This window comes from Sceloporus undulatus, chromosome 6 (assembly GCF_019175285.1).
Source record: "Sceloporus undulatus isolate JIND9_A2432 ecotype Alabama chromosome 6, SceUnd_v1.1, whole genome shotgun sequence".
Lineage (NCBI taxonomy): Eukaryota > Metazoa > Chordata > Lepidosauria > Squamata > Phrynosomatidae > Sceloporus > Sceloporus undulatus.
The window spans coordinates 53193388-53212449 of NC_056527.1; the positions used below are offsets into that span (position 1 = coordinate 53193388).

At 40.4% G+C, this 19062-nt stretch overlaps 1 protein-coding gene across 1 annotated transcript in view; it reads right to left on the reverse strand.

Annotated features, from left to right (window-relative positions):
- Positions 1–8289, reverse strand: part of GASK1A (golgi associated kinase 1A) — a 42469-nt gene extending 34180 nt beyond the window's left edge. The window contains exon 1 of the mRNA XM_042471101.1: positions 7799–8289. Within this exon, the coding sequence (XP_042327035.1) occupies positions 7799–7822 (24 nt within the window). The 5' untranslated portion in view covers positions 7823–8289. The remainder of the gene's footprint in view (positions 1–7798) is intronic.
- Positions 8290–19062: the final 10773 nt, after the last annotated feature.

Consider the following 19062-nt stretch of genomic DNA (forward strand, 5'->3'; position numbering starts at 1 on the left):
TTGCATGGACCTTTTCCTCAAAATGGCTTCCCATTGCCTCTAGTGTTGAATTTGGGCCCCATAAATCATTTTCACGACTGAATGAATAAATTTATTATGGCACACAGCCAGCATAAAGTAATAAAATGTTTAGAAAAATTACTTTACATCCAGATAGAAACATTTATATTCAAGCATATCATATAAATGCATGAATACATACAAATGTTAAGGATAAAACTTTGAACCATGTTTCTGGAAGGATTTAGGACCATTTTTTCCAAATCGGAAACTTCCGAGTTGGAAAAAATGGCCTCCAAAGTGACTTTTGGAGCCCGAATTCAACACTGGAGGCAAAGGGAAGCCATTTTGAGGGGAAAGTCCATGCGATAAAATCAGCCTAACTTCTGAATTTGGCTTAAATTCGGAAGAGATAAGTCAGGCACCGGAGGCCATGCGATAAAATCCCAAGAGAGAAATAAGTGTTCTCCTGGCTTCCAGTATTCTGGAGTGCCAAGATACAGGAGCGACAGACAAAGAACTAGCATCTATTTTGGTTTAGAGATTATTCGTGTTACTTTATTTGTAAATAGTGTTCAATTGAACTGTTTAAACAGATTAGATTGGTTGTGTATTTAGGTTTGGGCCCTACTTTGAAAGTCCGAACAGAATGTCCCGATGTCATCCCTTCCACAACTTTCTAATAAATGGCCAGTATTTTCTTCTTGTCCCTGCCCCAGGGGGAAATAATGATCATTTTGCGTTAATGCTTGGATTTCACTGCTTCCTTATATTTACATAGAAATATGTTCAAATGTTGCTCTTTGCCCTAGTCTTTCACTATTATCTGTATTTGTGAAAACAAAAAATGTGAAGCATAAGAACTTAATCTGTTGTTGTTGTTGTTAGCTGTTACCAGAATAAAGAAAAACTGGAAGACAGGCAATGTAACCATAGAGAGTTGGTGATGCAGACTATAAAATACTTTATTAATGAGGAAATTAAGAGAGAAATTAAATTAACAAGTTGAAGAAGTCCATGTTACATTACTCTTTTATAGGCTTCCATTCCTAGAATATGCTAATAAAAATTTCCAAATGATGACTCCACTATTCCATCATCTATTCTAGAACTTGGGAACAATGTCTTATAAGCAATTTCAACCAGGATTTCATTCCCAGAGATGTCCACTTTTTCATCTTTTTAAACATACCCAATAGCATCCACCTTCATTATTGTTAATGCAATTTGTTCATTTTTTAACTGTTTGTTTTATTAACCACTTTGTTATCTGTTATATTTGCAGTATTTCCTGTGAAACAAACAAACAAGCAAACACGTTCAGGGGACAGCACCACTCCTGCACACCTTCCCCTAATGAAGCCCAAAAGGTAAATTAATCTGGCAGCAAACTCCCTGAGTACCCTCCTGCATCTCTACACACTACCAATGGTGCAGTGAATCCAGTCTTTAAAAGATCTCTCCAAGGGGCTGAACCTATTTAGGAATTATATTCAGCACATCTTTGAAGGCTCAGTTAAAACCTGAATTCACTGCCCAGCTGACTTGGGACTCACCAGCTGCACCCAAATGCACTCAACCAAAGGGCAAGCGAGAATCATTGCTTGCGAACCAGATTTGTTAAGCTTTGGCTGAAGGAAGAGAATAGTGAGAATAATGTACGAAAGCACTTATAGTTTCAAAGAGTATGAGAAAGAAAAAAGAAAAGAAAGAAAAAAGAACCAACCCAACAGCCAATCTTGTTTACACTGCTGCCCATCTCTTAAGAGAAGCAGAGATGTCTTGCAAATTAAAGGCCAGCCAGCTCTTAAAAACCAAAGAAAAGGAAATGTGGCTGTGTGATTTGACTTCCCTAAATGGGTAGCAGCATTTGTAATAGATGGTCACATTCTGTATTTTGTGGCTACAGAACATGCTACTAATGGATTGGATCCAGATCAAGTTGCATGCAGCTGGGTTGTTGCAGAAGGCTTCGTTGTCACTTGCGCTCTCCCCTCCCCTTTTTCAAACACTATGCAGAGAGACAAGAGGCCCTGATGAATGAGTTGAACTGTGAGATTAGATCCTTTCATACCACCTTGAGATACCCTCAGTGAGCAAGAGCTTGCCACCTAGAGAAGATGCTTCCTGGGTTCAACCCTATCAACAAGGGGTGAGGAAGCCATATACACATTCCCATATCACCACTGCAGTGCAAAAAATAATAAAAAATGCTATCTAAATGTACAGTTGTGTCCCTTGAATTTTCTGGGAGGTGTAATTGACTATTTGCATACTATTTGGGGGCTGGGTATTTTTTAAAGCTCAAAACAGCATATTATTAGACACAGGAAACAATTTCTGGTCCTACAAATGTATCAATAAGCTGGACAGGGAAGCAGGACTATGAAGCTCTTATTTTCCATATTGACAAATGTAAGTCACCAGAAATGTTATGCAGAAAGGCTTATATCAGGGGTGGGGATTCTTTTGGTCTTCCAGATGCTTTAGATTTTAATTCTGAAACTCTGAAGCGCAGCAATACACATTCTGCAGGATGTCCCAGGGATCCTCTGGATTTTTAATCCTGAAATCCTGCTGTTCTCTTTTCTCAGATATTTTTCTTCCACCACTTTAGCCTTTGTAGTACTAGCAAAGGAACCCAAACCAGCTTCTACTGCCAATTATCACCCACAAGGTGATAAGAAAGCAGAAAAATCCAGATACCCAAAAATGCAACCCATGAAAGGGCAAAGTCTTTTACACAGATTCTCTCAACGGTAGTGGAATATTCTTAAGGCCCACACAAACACAAGGATGCTTTCTCCTGTGTCTTCCTTGGTTCAGTCCCTGGCATCACTTATTCCTGTGAGTCAACAAACCACTTGGAAATGAAATACTCAAAGAGATTAAAAAGTAGGTTGTGGATTTCTGAGTTTGCTGGAGTGACCCAAATTGATAGCTTCTGTGCCAAGAACACTAGAAAAGAAAGGCTCAAGTATGCAAGCCAGACTGAAGCCTTTGCCATTGTCATTTTCACATTACATTTGCGAGGCTTTTTGGAGACAGAAATCATCCTTAGCATTTGAAAGGGCAAACAATTGCCAAGAGTGGGTTGTTGTGAGGAATTGCTGCTGAATCAGAAACAGGGATGAATTAAGAGAGTAATATTCAGAAATGATTTATACTGAGCATTGCTATTTTCAGACTTGGGAAGTGAGAAGTTCAATGTTAATTTGTGTTATTGTGTTATAGTGTTATGTGATGATGGTGGTGGTGGTGATGATGATGATATGATAATATACAATACTTCTATCTTAAACTAACAACATACACACACATACACATATATATATATGAAACAAGAATGTTTAATTTCCTTCTAAGCCCTAACATCTCCCTGCAACCTCCCTATCGGGCAATAATAACAGACTCCAGTCAGAGCTTGGAAAAGTTGCTTTCTGGACTACAGTGCCCAAAATCCTCTAGCCAGCAAGGCCATGTCCTGGCTCCAGCCAATGTTACATAAGCAGTCTTCTGACTCACACACATCAGGACTTCTCCTATCTGCTGAAACCCCTACACTCCTTGCATGTGGCACTAGAGGGTTCACTATACCTATGAAACAGATCTGAGGGGCAGGTTTAGACCTATAGATTGGAGAAGAGATCCAGTCCACTGAAGGTGTTGAATTCCAGTTTTGCACAGATAGTTGATTCATCCCAGTTGGGAGCAGGAAAGGAGACCTGTTCCATGGGAACTAATAGCAACAGGGGCAAGCAAAAATGCTTTTGGTAGAAGCAGAGGTATGCTTTTCATTGGGTCTTTGGACAATATCCACCATGCAGGTGAGCAATGAGACAGTTTTCAGGGGGGGGGGGGCAGTGACAAAATTTGAGGATGCAAACCAAAAAATTGATTTGGACACTGGTCACTACAAAAGAGGTTTCTGTACTAAAAACATTTTGATAGATAATAACAAAAATAAACCCCCTAGTAGTTAATGTATTTTAATTAGAAAGTATGTTGTGACGTTTCCAAAACAAAGTAAGTCAAAATACAATACAAGTACAAAGTCAAAAGTAAAAATACAATATTTTCTACATGTAAAATAACTCTATAGTCTATATAATAGTGACTAGGAAGTAAATGTATATTGTGTAAGTCATCCTATTGTGATGACCGGAACTGTTTAAAAAATCTAATGGGTTGGGGGTTTTCTGCAAACTTGTATAGAAACTATTGCCTTGAAATGCCATCAAATACATTACTTTCCAAAGTCAAAATTACAAAATGTGTTTTTCTCTGATAAAGCACAGAACAGTTGTATGAAAGTCAGCATGTGTGTCAATGGTGGAATGAATTTTCACAGTAACCCAAATGATGCCACCTGGAGAAGCACCAAATATGGTCCCTGCAGCATACAAAGGGTACATGGCTTCCTTGTACAGATAAAATGTTGTAGTACGTTCACAAAGTTTTAGTGCTGGGGTTCCACAGGGTTCTACGTTATCCTTTCCTTTGGATGCCTAAACTGTATTATAAACACTCTACTGAAATGTGGGGACTGGAGGAAAATTTCACTGTGTAGCAGAATTTTAAAATGAGGGCATTTTAATATCTACCCATCCCTATACCCTTGCAGTCCTATCATGACTGGTAAGCAATTCTCCATCTTGTGGTCCTGCCCCATACAGGTGGCCCTGAACAACTGACCAGGAATAAGATTGAAACTCTTTGCCAGTGCGGACTAAATTGCAAAGATATAGAGCTTGAAAATATTACTTTTTCAGATTTAAGTTCCTAGAATCCCATCGCTAGCATAGCCACTGGCCACGCTGGCTGGAGATTTGGGGAACTGTCGTCCAAAAGGGTAACTTTTCCAAGCCAAGCACAGCATCCCATTCCCAAAACAGCTATTGTTCTGAGATGACAGGCCCACATTTGGCAGTGCTTTTCTTAAGCAATGGAGAAGTATCAGTTGTGCAGTTGTCAGTTTTGGGTTGGTGCCACTCCAGACTAAAAATGCCAGGAACACTGTGGCTCCTTTTAATATGCTGACTGTGTATTTACATCAGTCCTGAAAATGTGCAACCTTGCACATTTTTTTTGAAATCCCTACAATTCTTTTGCTCCACAAAAAAAACAGGCTCAGCATTCTTGTTTTTCAAGAGACGCTCCCACATTTTCCATTGTTAAACAACTCCCTTCTCTAGCATGTCAAATGTTGTCCAGCATCCTTGCTATGACTGCCACCCTCTGTTATATGAAGGCAGAGCATGAAAAGGTTACTGCACCTCCCAAAATCCCCTAGCCATTTGTAACATTTGTAAGTTCTGTGATAAGCACTGATGACTTTGAAATGCAGCAGGACAATAGTTAACAGATGTGGGCAAAAAAATGTTGACTTCAAATCCACTTTCTGGACAAAAGTTCCTAGATGTTTTCTGGAACTGATATGGATGGGAATGTTGAGAATGTACAGTAAGCATCAGAAAATTATCCTATGTACTTTTTAATATAATGAAAATATACTGATTGAAAAATGTAAGAGGATCACAACCACACTCAGGTGATTACAAGAGTGAAGAACTGCATTTTTGAACATGCGTATAATCTTGCTATTGGAAAAGGCAGTACTCTGTAAATGTATTCAGAAGGTAACTTCTCATATTTGGTATAGTAAATAGAGTCCAGATTTTGACTGGCAAGACCTAAGTGTTATTCTCTGCTCATCCACGAAGCTCAATGCTTCTCAGCCTGACATGCTAAACAGAGTTATAGCAAGGCTAAAATGAGCGTAGACATATATGAATTCCTTAGGAAAAATGTAGGATTAAATCTGTGTGAGTGAAAGAGATGTGTGCACCCACAAACACACACAAAGCAGTGACCTAGGGCAAGTTACACTCTCTCAGCCTCTGAGAGTGGCAATGGTAAACTCCCTCTGAAGAAACTTGCCAAGAAAACCCCATGACAGATTCACCATAGGGTCACCATAAATCAGTAATGACTTGAAGGCATACAACAGCAACAACAAGAAGCCAGCATGGCCAATGGCTGGAGTACCCTGGGAGTCATATTTGGAAAAAATAACATTTCCATATTCTGGTCTAAACAGTACATTCTTCCCAAGTCTGAAATGTTGATCAAACCTCCATTATAAATGACAGGCAGCATAAACCACAGCTTTAATGACTGCCACATGTAGGAAACGCCTATCAGTTTTTTGCTTGCAGTAAATGCAATTGTCTATTATGTACATTCACTGACTACATGGATATCACTAGGTTCAAACTCTCATTGTCACTTAAATTAGGTTTTTCTAACTCAAGTCTCTTTCAGATACCTTACTTCTATGTGTTAATAAAACACAGAAGAAAAATACCACAGACATTGGAAGCAAAAAAGGAGTCCCAAATGCATTTGCATCGTCAACTCCATCTTTATTTGAATCCTTGCATGTGTGAACAACTGAACTTGCAGAGATGAGGACCGATGTGGATCGATGTGGTTCCATAGTGTGAATCACAAAACTGGAATGTGTGAGTGAGATGATTCCTGTTGTTGTGCTTTTAAAAAAAAAGGAGTTCTGAATGCCCCCTCAGAATCTCATTTGCCTGCCCCCACCAATTCAGACCCATTGATCCTGATTAGACAGGGGAGGGATGCGGTAGAAATGGATCATTTGTGTCTTAGATTGTCTCATCTATCATGAGAATTCCTGCCCTGTTTGTCCAGTTCCAAAACAACAACCCTGAAATCAATGTAGTGGAAAGTGGTTCCCACTAAGGAAAATCCTGAAAGAGCAGCCAAGTGTGCACTGACTGGAGAATCATTTAAAAACAAATAGTTATCTGTATATCTCATCCCTCCAATGAGCTCAAGGCAGCACATGCAGCTCCCTTCCTCTCCACTTTTTTCCTCACAACAACCCCATAAGGTAGGATAGTTAGAAAGAAAGATACAGAGCCAGACTCATTCAATAAACTCCATGATTCATTAATGGCTAAAACTCAGAGCTTCCCAAGTCCCTACCCAGTTTGCTAACCACTGAGGAAGACCAAGCCTATGAAAGCTTGAGCTACAACTTCTTTCACATGGTTAGTCTCAAAGGTGCTACAAGATCCTTTTGCATACTGCACCAAAAGTCCTTGAGAACCAGTCCTTCTCTTCTACCGTTTCCCACTATGTATTTTACATATATTTTATTGTAGATGTATTTTATATACCTCACATGGATGGAAGCTACAGTCCTATGCACACGTACACTTCCTTGGGAACAAATATCATGAAGCTCCACTGGATTTACTTCTGAGAGAGCCAGCATGGCGTAATGGTTTGAATATTGGACTACAACTCTGGAGACCAGAGTTCAAATCCCTCCTCGGCCATGATCCCGAGCAAGTCACACACACTCAGTCTCATGGGAAGGGAATGGCAAACCTCTTCTGAACACACCTTGCCAAGAAAACCCCATGATAGCATCACCTTAGGGTTACCATATATCAGATATGACTTAAAGGCCCACAACAACAAAAACAGCAACAATGCTCATCCAAAGAGTAGCCCTATGAAGAATGAAATGCACACCTCAGACAACATTCACAACAAAATTATACCTGTAAAATTATACCCACAAAATAAAGTACAAAATTCATTTAAGTGCTATTGCATATTTTTGTTACAGGTGTAATTCTGGGTGTGAATTTTCTTCCAAGGCTGTATTGTCTTCCTTTTGGGGTCCTCTTCTTTGTAGTGTTTTACTTTCCAGGAGACCCTCCACCTTTCTCTTGAATGTTTTATTCCTAAGCCTTACCCTGTTCCAGCTGATGGTTCTCATCTCTTCCTTTCCCCTGATTTTCACTTCCAGCAGAAGACAACGGCCACAAATTACCACCTAGCTTTTCTTCTCCAGCAGTACCATCACCACTGTGCTGGACCCATCATCTCTTGAGCTTCTTCAGATGAAGCATTTGCTTGTCCAGAGGTTCAGCCGTTGCCATACTGTGCCTCTGCATGGCTTACCACCACCTTTTGTAATGCCAATCAGATGTTACCTTTTCAAGGTGATGCCACCCCAACCATCACCCCTGAAGAATAGGGTCATTTGCTCAGCCAGATGAGCCTCTTGTTCCCCACTGCACGAGTGGGGCTAAATTCTCCCATCCCCAGAGTGTGGGCTCTGTTGCTAAACTCCTTCCCAGATGGCCCAAGGAGTGTGCTAGAACTATTTCCTTGGCAGACTGGCTCTGAAATGCATGCTGGTGGGGACGGCATTGGGGCTCAAGGCTTGTTAGCAGCCAGCAAACTTTGTAGTTGTTGAATGCTCAAAGTGTGCCAGCTCTGGCAGGCTTGTGGGGAGGGAAGGGGAAGGGGGGGAGTGGAGGTCTGCTCGCTTGTGGAGGCTCTTTTCACAATAAAAGCCCTTCTCTTGGAAAGTTAAAAGCTGAGATAAGTTGTTCAAGATTGAAGCTATCATTTTGGACAAGTCAGGGATAGGCTCTTTTCCAGCTGGGAGGATAAAACCAGATGGAAGCAGGGAATTTTTTGAGATATTCAGTCATTCATCGAAGAATGCAAGTCTTCTCAAAGTGCAGAAAGCTTCTGGAAGACAACTAGATGAGGGAGAAGGCAGTGCGGTATAGTGTTTAGAGTCCTAACCCTCAGCCCACTAAGCCAAATATTGACCCAGTCATGCATTGGGAAATCCAACAGCAAACATGCTCACATGCCTTCTTTCTCTTTGCCTAACCAAGGATGTGGTGAAGATTCAGTGGGGAGCAGAAAGACCCAAAGGTACTTGCCTTGAGCTCCCTGGAGGCAGTCTGGGATCAAATGCATTACATAAAACCAGCTACAGCTATGGTTACAACTAGGATTGCCATATTCCAGTCCCTTGTATCCAGGCATCGAATTCGCATATTATGCAAACTATCATTATGCATATTATTAATTTGCATTCTGATTGTGCAAATCCAATACATTTATCATTGCACTTTTTCTACCATTATGTTTCAACTCCGTATGTATTTTGTGCATTTTGGCTGGTGGAATAAAGGTATCACTGTTTTGTGGATTTCGGATGCTATTGTAGTTTGCTATATGGCAAGTATGGCCATATAGTACCAAGGCTGAGTATGTGGCCTGAACAGAGTACCAAGCTAAGCATTTCTTTTTGTTTTCTTTTTTTCCACTCTGAGCTTGCTACTGATAGGTGTATGTGTCATGTGTCCTGTCACAGCAGATTCAGGGCAAATGCAGGTCATTGTGTGACCTGATCATGCCAGATTTGGGGTGGTGGTCAGGTTTTGTCCCACTTGTTGACGAACCTGTAGCTATATCTCTCAATGTTATTATTGTTAACTGCTCTCAAGTCATCCCTTGCTCCGTTGCTCTGCTCAAGCCTTATAGATTCATGCTCTTGACCTCCCTGATTGAGTCTATCCATCTGGTGTGTGGTCTTCCTCTCTTTCTTCTGCCTTCTACCTTCATCAGCATTGATGTATTTTCGAGTGAGTCAATGTCGTCTCATTCATGTGGCCAAAGTATGACAGCCTCAGGAATTTGCCGCACTGCCCTTTTTCCCGAGCCGGGAGCGGGCTGAACCCTTTTAAATACTGATGTTATTGTACACCTCCATGCCCAGGCAGTAGGCATCCCATACCTGATCCAGACTTCTCCTGTATTTTGCAATGAATGGGATTTTCCTGTGCTTTGTAGAGTACAGGAGAAGTCCAGATCAGGTATGGGATGCCTCCTGCACAGGCATGAAGGTGTGTGATAACATCCATTTTTTAAAGATTTCAGCCTGTGCCTGGCTCGGGAAAAAGGGCAGTGCAACAAACTCCTCAGTTTTGTCATCTTAGCTTCCAGGAGGATTTCTGATTTGATCTGTTTAAGAATCCATTTGTCTTTTTGGCTGTCCAAGGTATCCTCAATCCCCAAAGCAAAAATGATCTTTTTCCTTTTAAAAAAGCGTCAGAGAACTCTGTGTGCTGAGATTTCCAAAGATAAGCAAAACCAGCCAGTTTCTAGACAAAGTCTGTTCTACAAGCATCAGGAAACCTGCTGTTTTGTATCAAGCACAAGAGCAGACGGGAAGATAATGGAATTGTTTTTTTCTACCTGGCTTGCTCCGCACCCGTTTGCTTGTCCTGCATGAGCTTGGAGGGACTGATGGGATTTGTGTCAGACAAGAGGGAACTCTTTAGCATAACAACTGCCAAACATTTCCATTGGCTCTATTCCCAGCTTGCATACTGACATACCTAATTTCTACCTGGTGGGTTGCAATGTTTACAGCAACAGTTTCCAATGATCATGACACTGCAGTAATCATGAAAAAATAAAGTAAAAATTCAGTTGCCAAGGAAGATATAGGGTGTGGGGAGCTATTCATCCGAAATCCTTCCCCTACCCTTAGATGTAGCTTTGTTTTGTTTTTAGACCACAGATAAGAAAATCTAGCTTGAACTATCAGTAGAAGCCAAGATGACTTAACCAAAGCTGTCATACTCTGGACATCACATGAGATGATATGACTCTTTATCAAAGACAAGAATGCTTCATAAAGTGGAAGGCAGTAGGAAAAGGAGAAGACCACATTATAGATGGATTGGTTCAACAAAGGAAGCCAAGGCTCTGAGCTTGCAGGACCTGAGCAGAAGTATTGACCACACTTCTTAGATTCCTCCATCCAGCCTTCACTTTTTCAAGGCCTTTGACAGGGCTTTGTCTCAGTTTCTGAGGTCAAATTATTAAAATGTCAGGAATGCATTTGAAATACCTATTTGCATGAAGGGATGGCATCTGAAGCAACTGCACAGATCAGCTGTCATGTCATTCACCATTTGCAGACAGAGCAGCTTGATTCTCCCAGCAGGAATGAGTTTGGCAGGAAATTGCTTATAAATTGAAGTTGTTCGAAAGAAGGAAAAAGAAAAGAAATAAAATGCTTCCAAAAGAAAATGAAGATGAAAATCCATGGAGGAAACCAGCTGCTGCTCAGCTAGGTTCACTTGGGACATTCAGAAACACCCACACCCACACCAAATATGATATCATTTTCTTAGGTATGCATGAACAAAGCTTTGAAAGAGTTATTCTAGAACTAGTTCATTAGCCCAAATTTGTTTTAAAAAATTTAAATAACTTGAAAAGTAATTTTAGAAGGGCCAGAGATTCCCTTCCCTTGTAGAAGAATAAAGAAGATAGACTGTGTGGAAGCAAATGGTGTGGTAATGGTAAAGCAATAAACTCTCTTTGCGGGGGGGGGGGGGAATTAGCACAGATGTTGTCCTAACCAGCTGTTACTGTGTGTGAATTGACAAACCTTAGCCTGGATTGGACCTATTGAGGAAAGCTTTTAATCAATATATTTGCATACAGTTTCACCTGTAAAGAAAATGAAATTGTTTTCAGAAGTACTGATAAAGCTGGAGAGAGGGGTATTTTAAGATGACAAACAGCAACACAGTCAGCCAAGTAATGCAAGCATTAATTTTAAATATAGCTCTATACAAAACAATTACACAAAAGTGGACTTTATCACACAGATTTAAACAGTTATTATCCCATGAAAATTGCACAATTGCAATTAACTTTTTCACACACATCACTATTAAAATGCCATTTTCCCAGGAATAAATAGGCAATCTACAGCAACAAATCATTCACGGGAGACCAAGGTTCACTTTCCTCCTTGCCCATGAAACCCACTGGGTGATCTTGGGTAAGTCACATGCTCTCAGCCCCAGGGGAGGGCAATGGCAAATCTCCTCTGAAAAAATGTTGCCAAGAAAATCCTGTGATAGGTTTGCCTTAGGGTCGCCATAAGTCAGAAAGGACTTGAAGGCACACAACAACAACTTTAAAAGATGAGGCCCAAAATATTGCTGACATGGTGGTGGACCATCTTATAAACCTTGCTCATTTATTAGTAAAATAAAAGGGGCCCAAACTGTCGCAAAAGTGTCTTTCTAAAGTAATCATTTAGCGATTGTGAGTCTACAGATCAATTTTTCTGAGAGGGCAATTCTGATTTGATCTGTTTAAGAATCCATTTGTCTTTTTGGCTGTCCAAGGTATCCTCAGTCCCCAAAGCAAAAATGATCTTTTTCCTTTTAAAAAAACATGGTCTAACCAATGTCAAAATGAGAGATCTTCCAGAGTTTTCCACATTCTTGTAGTTTTTGACCATTCGGACCCCAGTAGTATAGCAATAAAATATTTATATAAAGCCTTGGCATTAACACCTTCAAAAATAGTTAATAATAATAAAGCTCCTCTGCTGTGTAAAGCTTTTTTAAATTAATTATCCTTTTCCACAAACAAAAAAAACCTACCATTTCTGGTCACTGTAACCACATATGATCTATTCTCCCAAAAGCATTACAACCCCACCAATAAAACGGTGAGATATTATTATTTATTTTATGCAATCCAACCAGTGTAAAAAGCCACCTATAAATTGTCTTCAATGTACATTCCCTGAAAGAACCAGATACATTATATACAGTATAAGGAGGTGTGAGCCATATTTTATTCCACTGCACCTCTGAAATAGTGATGTGAAAGTCATAAAAAATTTGACCCATTCACACTTCCATATGTTTCTTCAATTATATCTTTGTATAAATTATATATCAGCCATTTTATAGTTGTAAGGGAAATACATGCTGATTCAAATCTTATCAAAGCCCTTGGGGCTCTGAAGTATCTCTGCATATAATTAGTAATGGACTGCATTTGAACTTTTTGTAACCAGCCCACTTCACTATTAGAAGGTTTGGCTGAAATCTGTTCTGTTGATATTGGTTTACACATTAAGAATAGATATTTAATCATATATATCCTTTTCTCTTTCCATTGTTCATATGGTTTATATTTATCTCCACTTTTAAAATTAGGATGTAATAAAAAAGGTCAAAGAGGTGACATAACTGGGGCTAAAAATTTAGAGCAAATTTTCAGGTCACTAATCATTGCTAAAAGAAAGGGGTTAACAATACTATTTAACTTATCTTTAAAGAGGGGAAGAAATGTTAATGGTTCCCTGTATAAAGCAGAAACATCACTCTCCATTTGACTAATGCTATCTCCTCACTTCCCTTAACAAATTTACAAATTTGTTTTATTTGAAATGCCTGTAATGAAAATGAATAAATGAGGAACAGCCAAGCCCCCAAAGTTAGCTTATATTTAATTTTATTAACAAATCTAATACTGTAGCTTTATTATTCTCTTTTTAAAAATGTCTAGAGCTTTTTTGGTTTGTTTTTAACCAATCTCTGATTCTTTGAAAGTTGAGTCTCAAAGAAATTGTCTGGAATAGAAATAAAAACTTAGGAAGAATACATGCTTTAACAATTGATAGACATCGTAGCACACTCACTTGCAGTCTTGTCCAGTCTTTAAAGTTTTTCCCTGAGATATTTAAAAACTGAATTCTAATTAAGATATAATAACTGGGCAATGTCTTTAGTGTCCCATTACATGCAGTGTCTCCCTTTGGAAGTTGCATGTAATGCTTCAGCCAATGGAAACTTTATTAGAAAAACTTGACCTGTTAGCTCCAGGAGTATTGCCTGGAAAAAGAAGATCATGGAAAATACCAAATGAAGGATTGGTTTTGATGGATTCCCTCCTACCTCTTGGGCAACTGTTCCTGGATTGCATTAAAAACATTGGCTGTCCTTCTGTTTATAAATTACAGTGGTGGTTTAAGTCTCAACCGTGAGAGCCAATGTGGTTTGGTGGTTTGAGCGTTGCACTACAACTCTGGAGACCAGAGTTCAGTTCTCCATCAACCATGGAGTACACAGCAACAAGAACAACAACAATGTCTGGCTCACACTGTTGCAACCCATCTTTATGATTGTTGCACATGTTGGAAGGGTTTCTTCCCAACCAAGCAACAACTAAAATCAGCCCCCAACCTACCTTTTCAGCAGGGCCACCGTCCCCAATTCTCTGTTGCCGGATAGGCTTGCCATAACCCGGTTGCAACCAGGTTTTTCCCGGTTTTGACTGCACCTGCCCGGTCACGGCACGGGTGCAGCCAAAAACCGGGAAAAGCCCGGTTGCAGCGGGGTTGCAAGGCAACCCTGGGGCCTCGCTGCCCTCCTCCTCCTCCACCGCGCATGGCCGCGCAGAGGAAAAGGAGGGCAGCGAGGCCTGGGGCGGAGGAGGCTGCAGGGAGGCGGCGCCTCTTGGGCGCAGCCGCGCCAACCACCTCCCTGCAGCCTCCTCCCCTCCTTCCTGGTCCCAGCCGGGGCCAGGAAGGAGGACAGGCCGCGGCGATCCCCGCAGGCCTCCTCCCCTCCTTCCTGGTCCCAGCGGGGGCCAGGAAGGAGGACAGGCCCCAATCCTGGCCTCTGATCGCGTGAGGCCCGGGGCCCAGGCCGGGGAGGGAAAGCCTCCTTAAGTGGAGGCTTTCTCTCGCCGCTTGGCCTCTGCTCCCCGCCGCGATCGCCAGGGAAAATGTAGGACAGAATTTTCAAATGTAGGACACATTTTTGTGTGTCCTGCATTTGAAAATTTTGTCCTACATTTTTTCCTGTTTTGAGGTCCGGCGCTATGGCAACCCTATTGCCAGAGAGTGGTGGGAGGGGAGTGCATTGGGATGCATCCAACTACAGGAAAAGAGCTGGATGAATCCTCACTCATCTCCATGCTCTCAAGCAATATGGAAATTGTGCGTTTGGTTTTTTCTGTGGGGGGGGTGTCACTCCTTAAAAGATAAGGGTAGTAATGATAGGTAGTACAGTGTAGCCTTGCCTTACACGGGTATCCGTTCTGGACACACGCGCACACACACACCCGCTTAAGGCAAATACCGTGTAAACTCAAGCCTCATTCAATAGAATGGGATTCATGCTCGCAGTGGCACAGCACATGCACGCTACAGACACATGCACCATTTAATTTATTACAGCGCGGCTTCTGCATAAAGTGGAAGCTGTGTGTGGCGCGCCGGCTTATGGAGCAGGTGCACTGTAATGGGAAGGGTAGTTATGAAAGAACTAGAGAAGATCCTAAAGAGTAAAGACAACTGAAAACTAAAGTTAGAATCATCCAAGACTTTGTATTCGCCATCACTGTATGTGAGAGCTGGACAGTGAAGAAAACATATAGGAAAAGTATCAACTCATTTGATATGTGGTGATTTATTTAACTTGAATTTTAATAGCATAGCCAGTTTAATTTGTATTTTTACATGTACACTTTATTATGCTGTTTCTTGTTTATAGAATTATTTTAGAAGCCACTGAGAAATCCACAAAAGCAGGATATAAATCAAACAAATAAATTCCCATGCAATGTCCCCTGCGTTGTCTTATTGTTTTTATATTGATTATCAGACTGATCAAAATATCACATAGGCAAAGCAATTGAGAAGACTCATACTTTCAAACCCATTTTAAGAACACCCATGATATTAAAAGTCTGATAATCTTTGTCCGGGGCAGACTCACCATCCCAGTGAAATAAAAACTACTCTCTAATAAAAAAAACTTAGTTTTAGTAAAGGCTTCCAAATCCAGATGCCTATAAAAATATATATTGTGTCCCAAGGAAAGGCTTTGCTATATACTAAAAACTTTCTTATGATAAAATAAAATAAGACTCCCATTCTAGAGTATAAAGTAACATCTGTGCCAAGGTCTTTTTTCTTTTCTTTTGGTGAGCTGGAGCATTTTTGCATTTCCCAAATATTTCTCTTGTCCCCTGTTTATGATTATGACTCAGATAAGCATACGGTGGTGGGAAATATACAGCCATTACAGTATACCTTTCAGAGGTATTTACTCATTCCGACGGCTTAAGCCAACTGTGCATACTGAGAAACTCCAAATTGCTTTTCTCACCACAAAACAGCTTCTGCAAAACTCATGCTGTGATGATTTAAATGAGTATGGCTTGCTTGAATGTCTAAAAAATATGAGATTTTAAACGTCTCTCTGAACCACATTGCAGAATTGTACTCATATAAATATGTTTAGATAATATTCTGGCTCCCCTCAAACCAGTGATTCATACCTGCCAAAATCAGGTTACTTTTTTGGATGAAAACTCCCAGAATTCCCCACCCAGCATGGCCGCTGTCAACGGAGTAATCAGCACTGTAACAATTTGTTGTAGATCCCACTTGTGCTCTATTTTGGCTGTCTTACCCCATTCTCCTAAAGGGAGTTGTGTCTAACCACTGTGGAACACAACTCACCAGTGTTATTACCATTAACGTGATAGATTACAGAACAATTTTATCCTCCAAGGCTTTTAATGGGGGATTTGTGGTTTGGCTGCTTCTATGTAATTGCTTACTAGAATTTTTTATTTTATTTTATTTAAAAAAGCTCTGCTGACTCTGATTTCCTTGCTTGGCTTTGCTTTGTTTTGTTTTAAGTGGGTGATTTTTATTTGCTGTTCCTTTGGATATTTGTAATAAAAAGGGGGGCATATATGCCTTACTTATTAACTAAATAAATACAACACAGTCCTCTTTTAAACCATTTTTACACTGCTAAGCAGCTAGAATAGTAGCAGGGGTGTAATTCCGAAGTATGGTGACATCATTGCCCTCCCTATAAAAATTCTGGCACCCTCAATGAAATTTTCCTTCAGTCCCTCAGTTTCTAGCATTGCAGTAACTTAAAACTTCAGCTGTTCTTTTAGAACAAAGCAATGGGGCAAGCAAAGTTACCAAGGGAATGCAAACATAGCAAATCTAAGAGTCCTAGGTATGAACCATTTTCAGTCTCTCTTTTAAACGCTTTTATCTTTTTAACTATATTTTATTCTTTTACATGCCATCTGTTTTAATAGTGTAATAATTTAATTCGGTTTTAATCTCACACTGTTCTATGTTTTTAATTGTACAGTTTTTAATGTCGTAGGCTGCTCTGAGTCTCAGTTTTGGGGAAAGAGCAGAATATATATATCAATCATCATCATCATCTCCTCTCACTCTCTGCCATGCTAGAAATTTTGGGACTAAAGGAAAATTTCATTTTGGAGTGCAGAATTCTTACAAGGAGCAAAACCATACGCAGGAGTGGATATACCTCCTCCCCATATCTTAGGACCCAAACAGAGAGGCCAAAATAAAGCTGCTTCAGGTCACTTTGGAGGTATGCTATTTAAATGATGCATGCATCCTAAGAGGCCGGAAATCACGCCAAAGCCATGCTCTTGTCCTAAGGACTGGAACGCAGCTTTGGTACAGCTTCTAGCCTCTTAAGATGCATGTGTCATTTAAACAGCATACTTCCAAAGTGACCCGAAGCAGCTTTATTTTGGCCTGTCTGTTTCGGACCTTCTCAAGATGGCAACGCCAAACTACCTTTGAACAAAATCAGCCAAGAAAACCCTGCAATAGGGTCGCCTTAAGGTCACTATAAGTCGGAATTGACTTGAAGGCACACAACACACCCATTATTGTTTGAAATGTTCCACAATTAAGCACTGAGTAGTTTTATAGCAGATATCTTTTCTGTAGAAAAGATAATATCTGTACACAATATTGCAATATTAGTTTTTCTGTCGAAGCAATATTTCTCACCTCAACATCACTACCTCCAAAACTGTGTCAATATCAAAGAGCAACAGAAAGGCTTCTAGCACTAATCTTGGCCTCAGAAGAGGTTCAGAAGAGCAAAGAATAAAAAGACAACTACCACTCACCACTAGTTAGTTGTGAGGTAGCAGTAGCAATCAACAATAGCAATGTAAATCTTGTTTTCCTTACCCTTATACGCAGGAACAACTATATCCCTTCTAACATTTCACATATCAAAACCAGGACATGTGCGGCCAAACAATATCAGAGTGTGGGCAAGATGGCAATGTTATTCATGTGGAAGGACACCCAAGCTAAGAGAGGCTGAAGCAGTTTACTTTTGCCTGCGTCCTTTCTTCTCTTTCCCTCTGCTTAACTGAGTACAAACTACTTTTGCACTTTGAACTCAAGCCCAGTACAGACTGCCGGTTTGCCTGGGGCCACTTTTAGGGTTCCAGAATGCACAGCATCTGCATGCTCCAGAACCCTAACACATATGGGCAGCGCCATCTTTATGTGGCGTCATCTATATGTGGCTCGCATGCATGACACAAGTGTGGTGGTGTGTCCGCACCTCCAGGTGCCGCGCTTGCATCATGGACGCATCACAGTGCGCCAATGGCATACTGATGATGGGACATTTTATAAGCAGCAGAAAAAGTGGGAAGGCAGAGGATTAACTGGGATGGTTGCCAATTGGGACTGTTGGAGAGTATCCTGTTCTCCCTACACACTCACAAATACAAATATTTCTGAGCAGTCTTTCAGCATGACTAATGTTTCTTCAATCTTCCAAGAAAGTATTTTGCACAGAAATACACATAGTTTTGTATGCAGGAATTAAGCTAATAGCAAGAGATGCTATTCTTTGTATCAGAAACGTGCCATCTAAGCAAAATGTTTTCTCTTGCATAACCCCCCCTCCCCCACATTTATTTTTCCTCACCATACAAAGGATAAAAAATCTTACAGCTGGCATTATTCTACTTGCCAATGTTTTTTTAAAGTGTCAAGAATGACCAGCTTCTTTCATACTACACAATTATAGCACTATGTTTTCACTTTAACTCCCATGGCTGCTTCCCATATGTTTCCAGGATTAGCAGTTTGGAGAGATACTAGAGCTCCCTGGCAGAGAAATCTGAAAACAGCATTGAAACTACAAATCCCAGGATGGAGCTATGGCAGTCAGAGGGGAATCCCTGCTGTAACTGTGTGGTGTGAAAAAGACTATTGTCTCAATAGGAAAATAAATAAAAATGATTTTCATTCTTAGCAGGCACAAGATGACTGAAAAATACATCACAGAACAATTCATTTGCATCGTCAGAGTTCTGGAGCAAAGCCAAACATGGTCACCTGTGTTTCAAAACTAGGCCAGAACATTCTATGAAAGAGGATTATACTGTTTTCTGAGAATGAAAAAGGGGGAAAGCCTCATTTTGGAGATGAAAATTGACACAAAACAGAGAAAGAGGTGGACAACTAGAGATTTATCTCATTTCAGTCACATCCTTTCT